Below are 22,651 nucleotides of genomic sequence, written 5' to 3' on the forward strand. Positions count from 1 at the left end.
ACTTAGATACTTCCTCCTTCCAATCTGGAAGAAGGAGGAAGTATCAAAGTTCAATGAAACACACCCTGTCCTGCTGTTCCCTGCTGCAATGGTGCTGAATGTGTGTGTTCAGGTTCCAAACCACGATGTCCCGAATTCAAATAGCAACACTTCTTATGATATTATTTAAATTGGTATAATCTTCCTCACCTTTGTCCTCAGGCTCAGAGTCAGAGCCAGCATCACTGTCTCCGCTTTCCTCAGTCTCCTCCTCCTCTTCCTCCTCACACTCACTTTCTTCCTGTTCATCCTCCTAAATAATGGAGAAAATATAAATAACATACCTTTTCTAGGAAATCTAACAGGTGCTGGAATTCCACTTGACTAGTACAGTATATAAAGATACTACACTGCAGCAAAAGAACATGCATAAATTCACTACTAACAACTGAACAGATCTTCCTGTGGCAGCACATTTTGTCAGCCAAGGACTTTACTTGTATTGATCTTCAAGTTCTTGTACTTATGGGTGACTTCACATCAGAGAGGGATAGGCTGATGAAGGAAATAAAATGTATCCATAGGTTCAAAATTGTAGATCCATTTTTATGATAGCATGACTGACTGGATATAATTAAGGCCTCCATCACATCAGGGACGTTTCTGTGCGCTTTTCACAGCGCACTGCCCTGTGCGTTCAGCAAGGTATTGATTTTCTCATGTAACTAAATGTAGCTGGTTCACATCTATGCGCTGCACTGAGCAGCGTTACAAAAACGTAGGGTTGCATGCATTTCTGTGCGCTGAGCTGTAAAGCGCACATCAATGCAAGTGAATGGGTGCGCTTTTTTAGCGCATAGAAGCGCATGGGTTTTTTGCCCCTAATTGGGAAAAAAAATACATTTACATATAAAAACAAAGTTTTATTGACAACTGCTACTGCTACAATAAGCAAAACTTGCTTTAAAGAAGTGCAGCGCAACACACAGAAACGCGCACCAAAGAGCGCACAAGCGCATGGGTTTCTTTACCATGCGCTTTCATGTGTTTCTCAGCGCAGCAGATGTGAACGAGGCCTAAGACATCTCTCTCCTCCATTTATGCTCTGCTTAAAGTGAACCAGAGACGAAGCATCCTCATATTCTTTACCATATATATCAGTGGGAACATTAGAGAAAACACTTACCCTGCTGTCTGTTTCATTTTTAACTGTTCAGCTTGCTTCTAATCAGCCCTGATAAAATCCCAGACTGAGCATTCAGTCTGGCTTTGCTATAATGACTCAGCTATAATGATTCCTGAGCAGAGCCACAAGGGGGCAGGCTGGGGCTTGAAAAGACACCAGAGAACACAGACTCGGCTATAAAAATTCATGAGCAAAGCCAGACTGAATGCTTAGTTGGGGGATTTTATCATGGCTGATTAGAAGCAAGCTGAAGAGTTAAAAATGAAACAGAGGCCAGAGTAGGTGTTTTCTCTAATGTTCCCAATGATATATATGGTAAAATACATGAGGGTGCTTTATCTCTGGTTCACTTTAAAGAACCTTAGCTGGATGGTGTAATGGTTCAAGAGATTCTGAAGCGAGAATAAAACTCGCTTTTTCCCTTATATTCAAAACGCCGCTATCCCACGGCAGAACGAGGGTCCTTTACCCCCCAAATCCCCCCCCCCCCCCCCCCGCAAAATCCACGACCAAGTTGGTCGTAGATTTTGCTGCTCATGGAGGCAGAACTAATGGCTGTAGCTCTGCCCCATGCGCGTCTATCAGCGGCGGATCTCCGCCTCCCCCCGCCCCTCTCAGTGAAGGAAGACTGTGGCCGCTAGCCCTGCCTCAAGCAGAAAGCGCTCCCCGCACAGCACGGAGGGGATTTGGGGGGTAAAGGACCCCCGTTCTGCCGTGGGATAGCGGCATTTTAGCAGGGACAAACATGCCCCCGCTGAATATAAGGGAAAAAGCGAGTTTTATTATCGCTTCAGACTCCCGTTAAGGGCTCTGCCTCTGACACAGGAGACCAGGGTTCGAATCTTGGCTCTGCCTGTTCAGTAAGCCAGCACCTATTCAGTAGGAGACCTTAGGCAAATTTCCTGCTACTGCCTATAGAGTGTGCCCTAGTGGCTGCTGCTCTGGCACTTTGAGTCCGCCAGGAGAAAAGCGCGATATAAATGTTATTTGTCTTGTCTAAGTGGATTCTGTATTTACATCTTTTATTCTCAGCTGTAGCAGTAATGTTATACTGCTAGGGGCACCTAAGGGTAATTTGGGGTTCGCCGGAACCTGAATTACATCTCCCTCTGGGTTGCGACGACTCAGAGGGAGAATAGTATTTTATGCAGCTGGGGATTTGAGCAGCAGCAGGGCTCGTCCTGCACCCAGCTCACCAGTCGCGTACATATACGTACACTTCATTATTTCCCTTCTGATGTCAATAGGATTTAAGTTCTGCCATCAAGATCAGTTAATGTGTACTTGGGAAAGTTCTTTTCAACGGGAAGGGCAAAAATCACACAGTCCTTAATAGGGTGCTACACCACACCCACTATCGAATAATTTTCAATGGCAGTATCACAACACGGCACAATCTTGTGGTACAAAAACTTGATACAACTTTTTTTCATACAAAAAAGACAAAAAGGGATTTTTTCATGGAACTTTCATCCATAAAATTAATCTTCATGAATGGCAATGAAGCATATCAAAATAGACTTTCATGAGACTGACAAATTCAATGATCTGGCTTGACCTTATGAGCTATAATTATTTCTGGCACTCCCCTTCTAGCTGCTGAGCCATTTGCTGAATTCCGGCCTGTGGTATAGTGTAATTGCATCCGGTTGGTTCGGATGCTTATCTTAATCCATTGACGTGAAAGTCTGGCTCTTATTGCTGACTGGGCCGAATAGAATTTTATGCATACAGAGGCCTGATGAAGGGCGTTAATTGCCCAACACGACCTGTGCCGCTGTTATCGAGATCAAACAGTACCAGGATTGGGGTCCTGTAATTGGTATGGTCTTAGTTCAAAACTTTCTGTTACCATTACTATTATTATTCCAGATTAACTGCAACTAGTTTAGTTATTTTTCCTTAAAATATGGCATTAAATATCAGCATCTGAAATAACAGACTTTTTCTGAACTACTCACTTCTTCACCTTCATTGCCATCAGTTTCTTCATTGTTTTCAAAGTGGTGTTTTTCCCTCTTCTTATAATTATTTGTGTCTGGGCTGTGGTAAACAAGGAGCAACCAAACAGAACTTTACTGAAAATTCATTTAAAAACACCCTCAACTCTTAAAATAATTTAAGACAACAGTGCAGAGCAACATGACTGCTGGTGTTATGACAAAACTGCACACAGAAATCTGTACACAAATACAGGTAATTCTATACAGTATGTCCCCCACAAAACATATTTTAACTGATGTCTGGAGTTCTGCTTTAAATATAGCATTTATATATATATATATATATATACACACACACACACACCGTATACACCTGCATATATGCTGAATTTGTGGGACTAAAAAAGTGTCCCAAAAGTGTGTGTGTGTGTGGGGGGGGGGGTCGGTTTATATGCTAGTCATGTGTAGAGTATGCACCCCCCCCCCCCTTCCCCACCGAGTGTACTGTCCACCACTATATGGCTGTTGCTGCTGAGCAATGATGGCTTTGTGGTCTCCCCACCATGTGCAGAGATGTGCGGTTGGATTGTTACAGTACATACCCTATGTAGGAGTGCTGCCACAATCGGAGTAGAGTGGCAGGTATAGCCGTTTTCCATGCTTATTTATGCCTCCATGTGTGCCATCAACCGCTATATGGCTATTGCTGCTAAGCAGTGATGGCTTTGCCATCGCTTGTATCCTCATATTCGTATACACTTATACGCGAGTCAATCATTTTTCCAGGGGTTTTTCGGGGTAAAAGTTGGGGGGTCGGCTTATATGCGGGTATATACGGTATATATATAATTCATTAAAAGTGTAATTTGCAGGCTTGGGTTGACTTAAAGAGAACCCGAGGTGGGTTTGAAGAATATTATCTGCATACAGAGGCTGGATCTGCCTATACAGCCCAGCATCTGTTGCTATCCCAAACCCCCCTAAACTCCCCCTGCACTCTGCAATCCCTCATAAATCACAGCCACGCTGCTGACAAACAGCTTGTCAGAGCTGGCTTTGTTTATCTCTATAGTGTCAGTCTGCTGCTCTCCCTGCCTCCTGCAGAACTCCAGTCCCTGCCTGCATCCCTTCCCTCCCTGCTGATTGGAGGGAAGGGATGGGGGCAGGGACCGGAGCTATGCAGGAGGCGGGGGAGCAGCTGAGACTGACACTACAGATGTAAACACCGCCTCACAGCACTGCTGTGATTTATGAGGGATTGCAGAGTGCAGGGGGACCTTAGGAGGGTTTGGGATAGCAACAGAGGCTGGGCTGTACAGGCAGATCCAGCCTCTGTATGCAGATAACATTCTTTAAACACACCTCGGGTTCTCTTTAAGCCCTATCTTTTTTTACCTTGCTTTCTTCCTAAGAATCTGCACCTCTTCCTTTGCTCTTCGAACAACTTCATTGACTTGGACTTCCAGCGATGGAGTGGGGGTAGAAGGTCCACCATTCACACAGCGTGCATTTGCCCTCGATAGACTTCTGCGCAAAGATTCATTCATTGCTTCACTCTCCACTAAACGTGTCCTGGAGATAAAAGGTCCAAATGGTTATCAAAGACATGTACTAAATGTGTGTTAGAATTTAATACCTACAGTCATTCGCAAGTACCACTGTAAGGACAAACCTCTTTGGAAAGGCCCACACATTCCTGTTGTGCAAAACCATATTTTATGATTGCTTTGGGTTGCATCTTACTGTGCAGACCTGATGCTGGGGTCCCTGCTTAAAGGAGTTATCAGGGAAAAAAAATTAGTTTCACATACCTGGAGCTTCTACCAGCCTCATGCAGCCATCCTGTGCCCTCGTAGTCACTCACTGCTGCTCTGGTCCCCTTCCGTCAGCTAGTTTAGTTTTTTCCGACATCGGGGTCGGCAGGCCGCATTGCGTACATTTTTACGCATTCCCGCTGGTGCAAGAACATTAACACATACATTTTTACGCGTTAGTTGTTCAACGCGTAAATTTTTATGCGTTGAACCACTAGGCTGCAGGTTTGCGGATTTTATACTAGTTATGTGATGTATATAATGTAATTGTATTTTAGCACTATGGCACTCTAGCACTGGGCACTTATCACTCCTGACGAAATTTCCAATTGAGGAAATGAAACATGTCGAGTTTTGTGTAGAGTTAAATTATTAGTGGGGAAGTGGAGGGTGGTCTTTTATGACCGTGATACTTACCTCCCACCCATTTATCACATTCTACCTCAAATATTAGCAAAATAGATCCTTTTTAGAATAACTATTAATAAAAGCTAAGTTTTAGTTTTTAGTCCTCTCCTATAGGGCAAATGTGTGTTTTGTAATATTGAATCAGGTGTGTTTTTTGAATATCAGCTCACACATGTAGTACCTTACAAAGGGAGCAGCAAATAACAAATCTTGTCTTACCTCCATTTGTAAAGCACCACTGTCTAATGTTAGGACAAGGGACTCATCCTCACCTCTGTGTTCCCCTCTCCCCCCTGCCCAAAATGGAGGAAAATGTATTCCCATCCACATGGAGTCAACTCTGTGGTGGTGACTTATGGCATAAATGCCCTTTAATGAAGTATATCTGGTACACTTTACTTATTCTCTCGAAGGAAAAAAAAAAACACAAACACTTTCTTGTAAAATAAAAATTCCAAAACCAATAATTGACTTTATTATTAAGGTATCGTAGGGCCTTCTTTTTTGGTAATAAATAGTTTCTGAATAATACAAGCTGAACTTTTTCCTCAGTTTTTAGTAACCACTGTATTGTCAATAACTCCCTGCAAGGAGTTATTGGCAATACCTATGCCATATGAATATGGCCACAGGATCCTCTGGCAAGGGCTATGGGTATGTTTAGCTAAATGGGGCTACAGGGTATTTCAATAGGAAGTGGAGGAGTCATAGTGAGGGTTATTGGAAAATATGGGAATGAGTGGCTATGTGACTGCAATTGCAAGTAACATCTACAAAGCTAACCATTTAATGACCGCTATGGTACAATATCACTTAAGTTAAGACTGTAATATTTTACAACATAGATTCTCAACGTGTGGTACGCGTACCCCAGGGGGTACTTCTGAGGGTTCTAGGGGGTACTCGGGCTTGATTATACTTAACCAAAAATAACAAATTTAGAGTTTTAGAAAATGATAAATCTGTTTTAAACAGCACCAAATTAGTATTTTAGCTAATTAAAAGCAATAGTAAATGCTTAGAAATGGTTTAGAGCCAATTATAATGTACTACGATTAAATATATATTTGTCAAGGGGTACGTGTGATAATGTTTACCATGCTAGGGGGTACTTGGTGAGTACAGGGTTTTAAAAGGGGTACATACCAATAAAATGTTGAGAAACACTGTTTTACAACATAAAAGCAAGAATTATTGAAATAAATCCAGCTCTGGATTACCTATGATAGTCTCACTGACAAAAATGCTTTAATAATTCAGGCCCTGTCCAAACTGAGTTTGCTTAAAGAGAACAGAATTAGGTACTTCCTAGGTTTAGCTGTGTACCTAATACAATGGTAAAAATATTTTTCAGTTAAGACAGTAGGCTTCATTGTGGGTCTAAACTATTCCAAACCTGGGAACAGATGATTCTTAAACATTTCAGTGTTGCCATACCGATGATTGTTGAAAAACTGCTGGTTTACGCTAACACCATAATGTAAAATGCATACTTACCTCAGTTCTTCTATCTCATGTATGTAGTTCTGTATTAGAGCTTGTATCTCCTCATCACTGTCACCTAATATAAGGACACAAAAGGGGAATTATTAATGTATATTCCTTGGGGCATCTTACTATAAGACATTTTTACCAAGCTCTTTGGAAAGAAAGTTATTCTAGTATAACTAAAACATATTAAAAACAATGCAGGAATGAAAAACTTTTGTTTCTGAATAAGAGACCCCCTAAAATATTGTCCTCGTTGTATGATTTTTTACAATCCAATGATCAATGTGAACTTCCCTCATACTGTAAAAAATGGGAGCATATTATGAAAATGTCTTTGTCTGAACAATGGCCTAAAATATGGTCGGCAGTGTGGAATATCCCTGACCCTGATGTCCAATGGATGCAATATAGAATCATAACAAGATGGTATTTGACACCTAAACGAGCGGGAAAGTTCGGACCACTGTCGGATGTTCCATGTTGGAGATGCGGGCGGTTAGGGGGAGCGGAGCTGCATATGTGGCGGCTCTGTCCATCGATCTGTACCTTGTGGGAACAATTTATTAAATTTGGTAAAAAGGTGGCAGATAGGTGTTTTAATATTTCCATAATTAATGTAATATTTAGCATAACAGACTCGAAAGAAAATAGGGAAAGCAATTTCCTAAAGGAGATTGGCTCTATTTATTTGAAAAAAATAATTGTAAAACACTGGAAGGGTGGGGGGAACCCCCATATTGGTGACTGGTTCAGAGAAATGGAATCCGTATATGACGGAGTCACCAATGCCCCCACGGTGGCCCGATCAACTGCTGAGGGTCTTTTCAGAGAAATATGGGGTAATATGCGGAATGCTCTCCCTTGGGAAAATATTTAAAATAATGGTAAGGTTAATGTAAATTATACTTGGTGGGGATGTAGACTCTCGGCATAGCCTGTTATGGTATGTTTGGTACGGTATGTATGGTATGGTATGTTTGTGGTATGAAAGGCTCTGACTCCTTTTTTAAGTGGGCTATGAAAGATTTAGTAGGAGGTGGAAGGAGTTAAAAAATTGTATAGATTCATTAAAGTTATTATATAAATTGAAGAATAAATCAAGTTGAAAAATCTGTCTTCTCTCAGGCAATGATGCAAGTGACTCCTGAATCTAAGGCGAATGCCTTAAATTAATCAGGAAAAAGCCCGGTGGCGAGACTGAGCCTGAATAAGAAAAAAAAAACAAAAAAAAAAAAAACAATGCAGGAATGAAGGAGACCTTGGGAGCATTGTCTAAAATGTATAGGTTTTTAAAGGAAAATCTATTATCAAAGTCATGCAGATATTTGGAGAGGGCTGAGGGCAGGGGTCTAGTCCTGGGAAAAGAAGTGAGTGGACTCACCTGGAGAACCTCTGCGCGGCGCGCCAAAAAATGGGCGTGGTCAAGCACACCGTGGGCGTGGTCATGGGTGGGGCCAAATATACATGACCTTAGCAGTGATGTAAAAGGTCTGCCAAGGAAGTTTGAGCTCTGCCGTAGTGTATCCCCCAAAAATTGATGTAATCTGATAGCATTTCACCAAAAAGACACATAATCTGGTAAAAGTTCCTCCAAAATACAGATAATATGGAAGTGGTTCCCCCAAAATAGACAATGTGGCAGCAGCAGTTCCACCAACATACACGTAATTTGGAAGCAGTTCCCCAAAATACGCGAAACCTGGCAGCGGATCACCCAAAATACACGTAACACCCAAAAGACATATAATCTGGCAGTAGTGGTCCCCCAAACATACACAATCTGGCAGCAGTTCTCCAAAATACACGTAATCTGGCAGCAGCCATTCCCCTAACATACACATAATCTGGCAGCTGTTCCCTAAAATACATAACAGCGATTCCACAAAAATGCAGGTAATCTGACAGCAGTTCCCCCAAAATAGGTACCCCCAGGTAGCCAGGTCTATAGGTGTCCCCAGTATAAGTAGCCATGAGTATAGTAGTCCCCAGTATATGTAGCCAGAGGTATAGTTGCCTAGTATATGTAGCCAGGGGTATATGTGCCCAGTATATGTAGCCAGTGGGATATGTCCCCAGTATATGTAGGCAGGGGTATATGTCCCCAGTATATGTAGGCAGGGGTATATGTGCCCAGGTAGCCAGGGGTATATGTCCCCAGTATATGTAGGTAGGGGTATATGTGCCCAGTATATGTAGCCAGGGGTATATATGCCCAGTATATGTAGGCAGGGGTATATGTCCCCAGTATATGTAGGCAGGGATATATGTCCCCAGTATATGTAGGCAGGTGTATATGTCCCCAGTATATGTAGGCAGGGGTATATTTCCCCACTATATGTAGCCAGGGGTATATGTACCCAGGTAGCCAGGGGTATATATGCCCAGTATATGTAGGCAGGGGTATATGTCCCCAGTATATGTAGGCAGGTGTATATGTCCCCATTATATGTAGGCAGGGGTATATGTCCCCAGTATATGTAGCCAGGGGTATATGTGCCCAGGTAGCCAGGGGTATATATGCCCAGTATATGTAGGCAGGGGTATATGTCCCCAGTATATGTAGGCAGGGGTATATGTCCCCAGTATATGTAGGCAGAGGTATATGTCCCCAGTATATGTAGGCAGGTGTATATGTCCCCAGTATATGTAGCCAGGGGTATGTCCCCAGTATATGTAGGCAGGGGTATATGTCCCCAGTATATGTAGGCAGGGTTATATGTCCCCAGTATATGTAGGCAGGGGTATATGTGCCCAGGTAGCCAGGGGTATATGTCCCCAGTATATGTAGGTAGGGGTATATGTGCCCAGTATAAGTAGCCAGGGGTATATATGCCCAGTATATGTAGGCAGGGGTATATGTCCCCAGTATATGTAGGCAGGTGTATATGTCCTCAGTATATGTAGCCAGGGGTATGTCCACAGTATATGTAGCCAGGGGTATGTCCCCAGTATATGGAGGCAGGGGTATATGTGCCCAGGTAGCCAGGTGTGCCCCCACCCGGAGGGAGCAGAGCAGGGAAGGCGAGCTATGGGGACAGTGGGGATGGGCGGACATCTTCCCCCCCCCCCCCATCCCTCACCTTTGTGCTCCCCTTCCTGCCTCTCCCCTCCGGCGTTTTTAAGTGTCGGGCCCGGCGCCGAAAGTGGGCGGAGACTTACCGTGTTCAGACTTACCGTGTTCCAGTCGCATGGGACGCTCCGCTCTGTGTGCGGCTAGAAGACCAGACTAGCCGCACACAGAGCGGAGCGTTCCATGCGACTGGAACGCGGAAAGTCTTTGCCCACTTTCGCCGCCGGGCCCGACACTTAAAAACACCGGAGGCAGGAAGGGGAGCACAAAGGTGAGGGATGGGGGGGAGATGTCCGCCCATCCCCGCTGTCCCTATAGCTCGCCTTCCCTGCTCTGCCCCCCTCCACACAAGCCAGGGTGAACGGCGTTCACTTTGAAGGAAAAGTGGGTGGACGCCGTTCACCCGCGTCCACGCAGGACTCGACCCCTGGCTGAGGGCAGGTAAATTATATGGGCCCATATGCTTTTTTCCCTGAGTTTTCTCCTTGGAGATAGTGTTACATCTTCTCTTTAAAATTACTTTTCAGCACTTTGCAACAGAAAAACTACTAAAAAGTAGGCGAGAAAGTGCTACCCTAATTATTTTCTTACTTGCTGGTGGTTTAAAAGGCGTTTTAGTGACAAGGGGCTTGATTCATTAAGCCCATATTAATTAAGCACAGCTTAATTTGAGCAGCGTGAGTTAAAAATCCTCTGCGCACGCTTCGCAATGTGGTGCTGCGTAGCGTGCGCTGCTAACTTACGCACGCTCCTTTGTATGTAGCAGCCGCTCCGTTAATCCTGCCCTTACCTCCATCGGGTCCTGTCGTTTTTTAGGATGTGATCCCCACACTTCGATTGGCCCAATAGGCTGCCAGTCAAGCCCCAGGTAAGTATAAATATGCAGAATGTCCTGATCAGGTACCCAAGTTGTGAAAATGTCACCTAGGAGGGAACATTCATTGCAATATGCGCCCCTGCTTGTAAATCACCAGCAAGCAGGAAAATACTCAACATTTTTTTCACCTACTTTTTGATACATTTTCAATTGCAAAGTGCTGAAAAGTTATTTTAAAGAAACTGATGCACTCATGAGAAAACTTAGGAGAAAAAGTGAATTGCATATGGGCCTTAGTGGGAAAGAATTTTTCGGATTGAACATGGATAACTGGTTCCTTCTCAAGATCCCCATTACAGGATACTGTTAAGGTGGTATTATACTCCAAGTCAAATCAAAGGATCACCATCACACACATTTTCAAATTTAAAATACATGTGTACAAACACATATATAAAATGTATATTAGTGAACAAAGTGCTAGTACAAAATTGGTGACTTTATATACAGTACGTGACAAAATTCTCACTCCCAGGAGGTAACTTAAAATAATTGTGTCTCAATTAAACTTAGTTTTTATGTCAATTATGGAAATTCGATTGTAATAAAGATCATAATTGTTAAAAGTGAATACTGTAATAAATGATTTCTCACCAGCCCTTTGCAACACTCTCGCAGCTTCTTGCCCAGCCATGCGGGTAACACGGGCATTGATGGCTCTAATGGCTTCTTGTAGTGCTGTCACACGAAGGCGTAAAGATGCATTTTCACTGCGCAGCATGGATAATTCTTCGCACATATCACTGAGTGCATCAGAACCAGGAACACGGTGACCCTGAGATCAAATGATTACCAGCACTGTAGGAGCTTGTGAAGCTTACATAAATTAATTCAGCTGCAAAACTATCTCTTTCCATGGCTGTTCAAGCAAGTGCTGCAGGTAACATACACTGACGCTAATCTATTAAGAAAAGAAACAAAGAGAGCCGAAGCAAAAATGGTGTAGCTGCCTAGAGTGACCAATCAGAATTTTACACAGCTGAAATATGATTGGATGCTCCAGAGAACTGCACTACTACTGTTTCACTTTCCCTTACATCTGCACTGATGCACTCCCGTACAGGGGCATATCTGGGCAATACAGCGTCCTATGGCAAATACTGAAATTGTCCCCTCCCCCACACACACACCAATACTAATAGGTAGCCTCACAGTATTATGTAGCCAGAGGTTTCCCCAATATTTGGACAGAGGTGTCCCTCCAGTATAGGTATCCAGAGGTACCCAGTATAAGTCCCCCCCCCCCAGTGTAGGCAATGAGAGGTGTCCCCAGTCACCCCCTTTCCCCCAAAGCTCCTCGTAGTATAGGTATCCCCCTTCCCTCCCCCCATTAGGGCATTGCATTGGTGTCAGTAGGCTCTCTATTACTCATAGACCTGAGATCACAAGCAACTGAAGAGAGAGAGAAAGAGAGTGCACAGTACCCGCAATGCACACTTCCCATGCGGAAAAGTGACTAATGACGTCACTTCTGCATATGAAGTGCTCAGTGTCCATAGTCACTGTGCACCCTCTCTCTTTCGTACTTCGATTACCGCTGATCTAAAGTCTGAGTGAAGGATGGTATCGGGGCAGGCATGATGGTGAAGCACAGGGGCAGGCACGGCGCCCATAGCGCTGTGGCGCTCATGGCAAGAGTAATGCCTGTACCGCTATAGATACGCCACTGCTCCTGTCATACCTCTGGGACCCCCCTCCCCTGAGACGCACTGGCAGAAATACAACAGGAGCTTTGCCCCTTCCCAACTCTAGCCAAAGCAAAAAGCTGAAGCATCTCTCTAACAGACAAGACTTTTAGAAACTGTAAGTGTGATCTGTTCAAAGCTGATCTTGCTTTTTGCTATCGATATATATTAAGCAAACTAACTTACAGTTTTGTACTCCTGCAGTTCCAAGCGTAGCCGAGCCAGCTCTGCCCTTAATGCCTGAACCTGCTGACCACTCTGCTCCTGGTTAGCTGTCACACGGTTCTTGATGTTACGTGCCCGGTTGGCATACTTCAAAGTATTTAATGTTTCCATAAAATCGCGATCAGATGGAGAAACACAAGCTATCATCATGGTCTGGCTAAATGATTGACCAGGAAAAAACAAGAAAAAAAAAACATCAGTATGTTTCTTTGCAGAGCCGGTTCTCTGATGAAGCAAGGTGAAACATTTGCATCAGGTGCAGAGGTTACAGGAGCAGCATGTTTGTACTGTGTTTACACAACAGCATGGAGTCAGAGTAGAAGGAGAAGTGAGAGGAGAGTGAGGTGAAGAGGTCATCATTGGGGCAAAGCAGCTTGTTGTGCTGTGTGAGGAGTCGGACAGTGAGTGAGGAGGGGGGAGGCAGGAGAGCAGCAGTGTTTCATTTTACTTGCACAGCAGAAGGGAGAAGGTAGCACTGCTGTCCTGACTGAGGACAATGGAGTGGCAGAGGGTGAGCAGTTTGTTTGCCACAGACTCATAGCCGGCCAGTATGCTATTGTGTTGAGCTGCAGCATGTCATGAGAGAACAGTAAATGAAGCAGAGTAAATTGTTGGGTGTTAAGCGATCATTCTAAATCGGGGGGGGGGGGGGGGGGGGGGGTTGGGGTGGTGGTTGGGTGAGGCATCCTCACAAGTTTGCCTCAGGCAGCAAAAGTCTAGAGCCAGCTCTGTTTCTTTGAACCTCAGCAACATACAGTGGTTCTAATTTACTTAGCTTCTGCAGGACTGGAAGATACTGGCGACCCTATATCATCCTGCAAATATGGCTTGTTTTATTAAAAACATTTATGCTGTTGGTTTATGCACACAACTGCACTTGCCCATTGTGAATCCAATTGCCTGTCAGCAACCTTTGATATGTCCAAGATGAGGTGCACAAAGGGCTCTAGACTCGCAGATTCTTTTCAGTTAGGTTCACACTGGGGCATTGTGATGCACATCCTGTAAAGACAGGATCGCAGTGGAAGGGAAAGGTTGCAATGTGTTTTATGCATGCCATGCAATGCATATATTGAAGTATACATTACTTGAAAAGTACACTTAATTGCAACTGTAAATATGCACATTGTCCTCTACTACACAGCATGCTTCATGATATTTTAATGGAACATGACATTTAATGTGAACATTACAGTACAATGTATCGCATCATGCTAGCTATATATTGTCCAATGCAACCTAACGTGTCAGTGTGAAAGTAACCCTCCAGATCTTCTTCAGTGATCTTCAAGCCCATAAAATTGAAGTGAATCATGCCTATTGTGTCCTTTGGTCTAAAACATTACAGCATCGAAAGTCATATCAGGTAGATGCAGTGTTCTCCCCAGGCTCTTTTAGCTGGGTGCTCCACCCGGCTAGTTTTGATGAGCACCCAGCTGTCTTAGGCTCACCACCTCCTCTGCTGTAAGCAGAGTTGCGCGCAGAAGCACCGGCCCTGTATTCTCTCATATCGCCCCACCCGGCTACTTTTTCATGCCACCCGGCTACTTTTTCATGCCACCCGGCCACTATTTCATGCCACCCGGCTGGAAAAAATTTCTGGGGAGAACACTGAGTTGGTTTAATGTCAAGGATGCTGAACATGTAGGTAAATGATGAATTATTGCTACTGGTGCAATATCTGTTTCACCATAATAAAAAGAAGCCGTGTGGCCCCCACACTTTCAGTTACTTAATAGGGTGAATGTAAACCAGGATATTTGATAATATAGTCAGGGGCCCTACTTAATGTTTCCTATAACAGGGTATAAACAAAATCAACTGCAACCATCTGAAGGTATGGATGGTTCACTGTGGCCAACTAGAGATAGAGGTCCAGTCTGCAGGACAGCATTAATCAATTCAATAGCACCAGTCTGTGCAAGAAAAAACAGTTCCAGCTTGTATGCAGCTGCAATGAAGAGTCTAAAGAGTACTCAAAGACTCGGTGATCAATACACCCCTGTGAAATACAAGACATTAAATCAAAGAAGAGTGTTCTAGTGAGGTGGAAATAAATTACCTGTTACCCCCGAGTGAATCTTGCAGAAGTCTGGTTAGTTTAGAATCCCTGTATGGGACATGGAGAACCTTCTTGCTCTGATCTCCCAAAGCACTGATCACGTTCCCCAGGGCAAGCTACAGGAAGACACAGATACAGTTAGGTCTATGATGATGTACTGAGGTTTCATAAATCAATCACAACTGATATTCTCACTACACATGTTATGGAAAACCACCACAGCTGCCTAAAATATGTATACCGTCTGGGAAAAAAAACACTGGATGTGAACTTATAGGGGGTAATGAAAAACAAATTGTTTCCAGTCAATTCTGGTCTCTCGCCATACTGAAAAATTCCATCACACAATTCTGTAGCAAAGGATATCTGAAAAAAAGTTTTCAAACTATACAACACCAGAAAGGATTAAAATAAATTTCTAAGTTGAGCTATAGAGACCAGCATTTTTTTCAGTTCCCAAAACTGTCCTGCATTTTTTAACCCATTATATTACAAGCTACATCACAGATGCAAACTCTTGTTCAGCTTTACGTGTGGCCTTTTCAGTAATCTTCTAAATCCTCTAGAATGGCAAAGTGCGATCAGTGGGCCAAACAAAGTGTTAAAGAACCAGATTTACTCCTGGGTTTGTGGATAAGTATACCACTGCACCATGGCCTGTGTGAGGAGAGATTCATTTATGCCTGGTCAATTAACATAGCATCCAAATCACTCACACTTTTCTGAATTCCATGGAGAAAATTTCTGATGCACAGGGTACTACTGAGTGCCAATGTTGTTCTGGAAGTACACCATCCAAAATCCCATATGCAGCAGTCACATCCTGCCTAGACACAGGACAGGATAAAAAGCTCTCAATCGCCCAAAAGTGACCAATGTTAACTATTGCTTTATGCCACGTTTTGGATTATTTTTATGTTTAAAGGCAGGTCAAAGAGCTATCCATCAAAACAGTATAAACAGGCTGCTAGCTCAGGTGATAATCTTGCTACGGTATATAAAGTGGCAGCCACCAAAACACCAAAGCATAGGCAGTTGAGTTAAGCATTGAGGCGAAAGCAGTAGAACATCAGAGTTTCCATCCATGGTTTAGTCTAGAGATCCACCAAGGTCAGTTTCCAGAGACAAGAGTGGCCTATTACATGGACCATTATTTATTCCATCCTTATCTAAAGTGCTTTATGCCGGGCATACAAGGCTCGTTTCTTGCGCCGGATCGAGCCAGTGGCTCGATGCCGGCGCATCCCAGCTCGTCTGCGCGGATCGATTGCCGCTCATCCCCGCCGGCGCTTCCTTATCACCGCTCGATTCCCTGCCATTGTCCAACTGCGGGAATCGAGCGGACGCGGGTCGAGCGGCATGATCGGGCCAGCTGAATATTATCAGCTGGCCGGATCAGCTGGTCAATACACGGTACAGAAACGTACCGTGTATCCCCAGCATTAAAGCAGTGTTTCTCAACTCGGTCCTCAAGTACCCTCAACAGTGCATGTTTTGCAGAAAACCACAAACATTCACAGGTGAGGTAATTAGTGTCTCAGCAGAACGCATTAACCACCTTTGTGTTTTTCTGCAAAACATGTACTGTTGAGGGTACTTGAGGACTGAGTTGGGAAACACTGCTTTAAAGCACCTTAGAAGATCTCAATGTAAGCCAGTTTATTATTTATTGTATTTATAAAGCGCCAACTTATTAAGCAGAGGTAGACAGTAAATAGGGGTACATAAAATGTTAACAAGGAGTGTCAGAGAGAGAGGTAGCACAAGGTTATACACACAAACATGGTATTAGATGTATGATCATGTAATTTTACAGAATATCAGAAAATAAAGTCATTGGTGAGGTCGCAAGATCAGGAAGGATACACTGGAGGGGGAACCCTGCCAAAGGATTACAATCTAAATGGTAGGGATTAGGTCTGGCAAAATATGTTATGAAATAAAGGTACTCCCTAATAATTGATGTATCCTTATTTAAAAGGTAAATCCACTTTCCCTGTCACCACACCTGTGGGCTGTTCCATTTGTTTCCCATTTGCATTTAAACCTGATCACTACATAGCTAAATAAGCCTTGGTTATAGGTCATGTTTATGAACAAGGGTTTTGTTAAAATTATCTAAATATTTTATTATTGTTCTTACGTTTTTATATAGTATATAATATACATCCTCCACACTACTTTAGATAGTCTGTGGTGATGGTGTGGTCCAAGGAACAAGTTGTTGCTTCTAATCTAATATAGTCTCACATGAAAGAACTTAACCTCTTGCCAACCGCGTCACGCCAGTAGGCGTGGCCGCGGCGGCAGCCCCAGGACCGCCTAACGCCAATTGGCGTAAAGTCCTGGGGCTCTGTTTTGCAGGAGATCGCGCGCACGCTGCGCGCGCATCTCCTGCTTGGGGGGCGGAGCTCCGCCCCGCCTTCAGTCTCCAAGCGGCTATTGCCGCTCGGGAGACTGTTAGACGGCGTGATCGCCGTCTATTTACTCTGTGCAGCGCTGCGATCAGCAGCAGCGCTGCACTGGGGACAGCCGTGTGACACGGCTGTCCCCATGGGGGACAAGAGAGCGATCGGCTCTCATAGGCAGAAGCCTATGACAGCCGATCACCGTAATTGGCCGGCTGTGGGGAGGGAGGGAGCGAGGGAGGGAAGGGATTTAAAGGAAGAGGTTTTTTTTTTTTAAATACGGCAACACAAATATTTATTAAACAAAAAATAAACATGGGGGGAGCGATCAGACCCCACCAACAGAGAGCTCTGTTGGTGGGGAGAAAAGGGGGGGGGGGAATCACTCGTGTGCTATGTTGTGCGGCCCTGCAGCTTGGCCTTAAAGCTGCAGTGGCCTTTTAAACTAAAAATTGCCTGGTCACTAGGGGGGTTTAGCCCTGCAGTCCTCAAGAGGTTAAACTCTATTATGCTTCTAATCCGTGATGTAAACGAAAATTCCCAGACATTAGTAACAATTAGCTCTGGCTTAACAGAAATGATTTATGAACTGTAAGGAGTTGAAAACAGATGTTGCCCAAAGAAGCAGACATCCATTGGATCCATTGGCTTCCATCTTGTTCCTTCACTGACAAAATTAAATGCTGGAGTCTTACTGATTGTTGAGTGACTGTCTGTTGAATTTCTTCTACTTCTCACATGTCTTACACTCATCTTGCAAGCTCACACAGTATATGAATCTCACCAGTCCACAGTTGATAGAGATTCCCTCCCTTGCTCTCTCCCCTGTTGCTCCTGTTCGCTTCAAACGCTCAGAACCAGCCAAGTCCACAAAATGAAACTTTGCGGTGAGTGTTTCAAACTCCAAAGATGGTGCATCAACCTGTAAGGCAAAGCTTCTGCTTAGGAAATAATATTTAGGAAGGAGCAGAATGGAGATGCTCAGTGAGATACTAGTAGTTCCAGCTTGCATTAAAATTTAATGCAGATTCTGTTTAGCTTGGAATTGGGCCAATCAAAATGAACAGGAAGCACATATGATTGGCCCAATATGAAGCTGCATACAATTTGCATTGAATTTGCAAACAAACTAGAATTATTAGCATCTCACTGACCATCTCCAAAACACACATATTCCAAGATATTCCAAAAATAATTTTTGCAACACTATTCTGCATATTCCACAATTCATAGAGTGGTAAGAAAACAGCACCACGAAACACAAAGATTCCACGGGCTTTTACTCTAGTGAGGGATTGGTAAGGAGCTACAAAGACCTCATCCAAGGCCATTGGAAAATGTCCAGAAAATGACCGGGGCTCAACCTTAATCAGAAAAATGTCCTTTTAACAGTGCACTTACAAGCTAGCATACTATTTGCAACTATAAGCCAGCATAATGTTTTAGGTGGGTAGGCCATTTGTCAAATGCTCAAGCATATTGTTCTTTGCAGCGCATTTTCAGTAGGGTGGTTTGGTTTCCTTTAGGCACAATACGAAGGTTTGTTGGTTATGGTTCTTTACAACTTACATGAGTAACCCATAAAATAAAAATAATGAAAGCTCTGAACTGTCCTAAATATACCCCTTCTTATTAATGTGCTTCCAAGTTTGTGTTGTGCTACCATGCTCGGCCATAACTTCATCCATGGGTTGGCATGGACTACCACTGGGCTGGGAAGGTGTTCTAATCCACAGCTCTAGCCAGTTGGAAAACTGGATGAACTTTGTATGTATGTTGCATAGCATAAGCATCCACAGTCCCAATGGAACCATATGATCTACCCACTAATTATTTTGTGAAAGAGATTCTAAATATACTGAATACAATAGACCCATCATGCACTGTTTTGAAATAAATAGTAAATTAAAATGTAATGCTTGTTTCTCAGGATAAGAATGTTGGCACTTACAGGGCATGATTCTGAAAGCCGTGTTTGGTGCAGGTGTACAGAGAAGATGGCATGAGAGCGGGAGCTCTGTGAGTTCATCTGGGTGCTGGCAGTAGTACGGGAGAGGGCACCTTCCTTAAGCAACTGTAGAAGCTGAAACAAATAACAGATTTCCAGAGTATTAGCAAGAACATAAATTGTGTTATGTATCTAAGCTGCTTCAGTCATCCATCATCCATAAAAAAAAACCAATTTAAAGCAACACAAAAAAACCATGAAAACCTAAATATTACTCTTCTGCAATGTGGTTACATGACTTACACTGCTGCTGCTAGGTCCTTTTCTCTCCTTGGGTGGAGGTGCTTTGCATTATAGAAGAAAACACGTGGCAAACCTTCTGCCTTTCACCACTTAGGACTTTTGGTTGGCGTGGCCAAGTTACCACTCAATGGAGAAAGTGTGACCGACAGAGGCTGATATGGCAGGACTATGGCGAGACAGGTGATCTCTGCGCTGGCTCCAAGCTACATAGCGCCTTCTTTGGGTGCCACCATAGACCGTAATGTTATTACGGCCATAGCGGCCCTGGATAGAAAACACTGTAATTCTGGTGTCGGCAATAGGTATTTATGGATTTTCTAAAATAAAAAAAATACTTGGGGACTGATTTCATTGCATCACTGTGGATAAGTGAGCTTTGCGCTGGAGGTAGAAAACTTGTTGGTAGAAGGGATTTAAAGCACAAAATAACTTATAACAGCACCATATATAGTATTACAATGAAATTGCCCTGCTGTACTCTTAGTCAATAAAAAAGTTGTTAGGTGTCTTATACCATTTTTTTTTACATTTATGTCCCCAGATAACTTTCATTGTTGCAGAATTGGTGCAGTCGTTGTACGTGACAGTGATATTTCCATGTTTTGGATTGAATTGAATCCCATTTGTCTATAAGCAGCAGAAGTGAGGAAGTTCCAATGCCTGTGCTGGAGAAATTGGGGAAATGCCGCCCTGCTGGGATGTATACGTCAAGCTTTACAAATATTATGATGTGTTTTGGCAGTGTGTTCATGGCACAAAGCCACCAATACTCATATTATTATACAGTCTAGGATGGTTGTGTAAAATGTGTGTTTGATCTAATGTAAAGAATGGTGGGAGAATCCAGCACGCCATAACAACCAAAGATCCCAGCTCAGAAGGCTTAATGCAAGTCACGTAGCTGGGGATCAAAGACATATTCTCTCCTGGATAAAAGAGGCATAAGGAAAAAATGATGCATTATGCAAGCCAGGGACATTGTCCTAAACCTGATCTAGCAGTTCTAAGAGGACTTAAGCTGGATACACACATACAACAAATGTCGCCTAAGAGGGATTGGGACTCGATCCTTTGGACAACAGTTTAGCACCGTGTTCTATACAGATGCATTGGTAACCTGCAGGTGCATGATAGAGCAAGCTTGAAATGCCCTTGGCTGAGTCAATACACTGTGGCAGATGAACTGCTGGCACATTGAGGGGGGTTGGGGGCCACTGTACCCACACTAGATGCTGTTGCTAGTCTGGCCCATGTGGGTGACCTGTCCACTGCAGGTATTACAAATAAGTGTGTAACACCTATGATCAATTAAAATGAATGCATCTTTCTTAGTAAATATATTAAAGTCCATACAAGACTATTCATAAAAAAAGAGAGGAAATCATCAAGTCATCACATTACCAGACTGCTCTTATCTATGGCAGAATGCAATATTGTGTCCAGATGTATACACAGAACAGTGGTGCAGCTAGGAAGCTGTGGGCCCTGGTGCAAGTTTTACATTGCCTCCCCCCTCCAAACATGCCGTATATAACAATTCATATGGCGCACCAAAACCTAACAAGGACAACTACAGTGTCAGAGGTGCAAGAATGGGATGGGAAACAGTTTGTTAATGGTTACTACTATTCAAAGCATCTATAGAAGTGAATAATATCAGCAGAGGACCAATAAAAAGCTAATACTGTGGTTGAGGTGGGCCCCTCGGGGCCTCTCTGGCCCAAATGTAGTCGCACCCCTGCACCCCCTATTGCCACGCCACTGACACAGAATACATCAATACTGAAACTGTAAGAAGGGACCCGCCTGAGTGATACTGTGTAATCAGTGATCCAGCACAAGGCCACAACAGTCCAACAGGCCACTTAACTATACCAGCTTAACTTATTACAGACCCAATACAGTAGCAAAATAGAAAGTAATCTCAAGCTGTAGGCATCTCACATGGGTTTCATGATTCAATCTGCTTCCTAAGAGAGTGACAGCAATGGATGACAGGATACAACTTTTTTTACTATATCAATTTGGCTGTCTGGGATTTTTAGGATTTCTATGAGTTGTAATGAAGAAACATTTTTTCATAAAGGTTATTATGTTGTGGTTTATCTTTTAGAGCAGAGCGGAAGTTAAGTTCCACTTTAATTTTAAGTCCCTTTACTCCATAGACACTGTTACTTTGACCTGAAAACAAGAAGTGGGTTATCCCATAAAATGCATTGACTTGTGCTTAAAAAGAAACTCCGACCAAAAATTGAACGTTATCCTAATCAGTAGCTGATACCCCCTTTTACATGAGAAATCTATTCCTTTTCACAAACAGACCATCAGGGGGCGCTGTATGACTGGTATTGTGGTGAAGCCCCTCCCACAAGTAACCCCTCCCACAAGAAAAGTTCAAACTTTTGTGGGAAATAGCTGTTTACAGCTGTTTCCAACTGCCAAAAACCATGCAGCAGCTACATCACCTGCCAACACTAAAATGTTCACTGGAGTTCCTCTTTAAAGGATACCCGAGGTGACATGTGACATGATGAGATAGACAGGTGTATGTGCAGTGCCAAGCACACAAATTACTATGCTGTGTTCCTCTTTTTCTTTTTCTGCCTGAAAGAGTTTAAAATCAGGTATGTAAGTGGCTGACTCAGTCCTGACTTAGACAGGAAGTGACTACAGTGTGACCCTCACTGATAAGAAATTCCAACTATAAAATACTTTCCTAGCAGAAAATGTCTTCCGAGAACAGGAAAGAGATAAGAGATACAAAGGGTCAATAGTTCATAGATTTTAGCTCTGGCATACTTCAATGAGTGTGTCATTGAGCAAAAACAATAAAACAGTTAAAACTTAAAAAGTAGATTTAAACATAAAATACAACTGTGGAATATCTTAAAAAGTCATTTTTAGGAGAAGGAAGATAGATAGATACAATCATTTATTTCATTAGTTTATTTTCGCCTCGGGTGTTCTTTAAATAAAGCAATTTTTGCCCACACTATAGTATAGTCCTTGGGAGAAAGTAAGTTGCATCCTTTCTTGTTTGTTAAATATAATTATTTCGTATTTGCTGGTTCCTCCTACTGTTAACAATTATCTCTTATAATAAGTAAGAACTATGCTAAAATAAGAGCATTCCTATCATAGTCCTCATAGAACTGTACCACAGTGAATTAATGGGGGTAGAAAGTTGGCTGTGCAAAATGTAGAATATGGTAGGCAACATGTTTCTGTATCTGACCTGAACTGTATCAGCAG

At 43.1% G+C, this 22,651-nt stretch overlaps 1 protein-coding gene across 5 annotated transcripts in view; it reads right to left on the reverse strand.

The window, feature by feature from the left end:
- Nucleotides 1-22,651, reverse strand: part of KIF21B (kinesin family member 21B) — a 101,078-nt gene that overhangs the window by 46,908 nt on the left and 31,519 nt on the right. For all 5 annotated transcript variants that reach the window (XM_068269451.1, XM_068269449.1, XM_068269450.1 and 2 more), the window contains exons 5-13: nt 19,100-19,231; nt 17,933-18,070; nt 14,741-14,856; nt 12,640-12,835; nt 11,363-11,543; nt 6,828-6,891; nt 4,504-4,680; nt 3,127-3,208; nt 190-292 (exon numbers count right to left, since the gene is read on the reverse strand). In XM_068269451.1, the coding sequence (XP_068125552.1) occupies nt 190-292; nt 3,127-3,208; nt 4,504-4,680; nt 6,828-6,891; nt 11,363-11,543; nt 12,640-12,835; nt 14,741-14,856; nt 17,933-18,070; nt 19,100-19,231 (1,189 nt within the window). The remainder of the gene's footprint in view (nt 1-189; nt 293-3,126; nt 3,209-4,503; nt 4,681-6,827; nt 6,892-11,362; nt 11,544-12,639; nt 12,836-14,740; nt 14,857-17,932; nt 18,071-19,099; nt 19,232-22,651) is intronic.

The sequence above is a fragment of the Hyperolius riggenbachi genome, chromosome 2, assembly GCF_040937935.1.
Source record: "Hyperolius riggenbachi isolate aHypRig1 chromosome 2, aHypRig1.pri, whole genome shotgun sequence".
NCBI lineage: Eukaryota > Metazoa > Chordata > Amphibia > Anura > Hyperoliidae > Hyperolius > Hyperolius riggenbachi.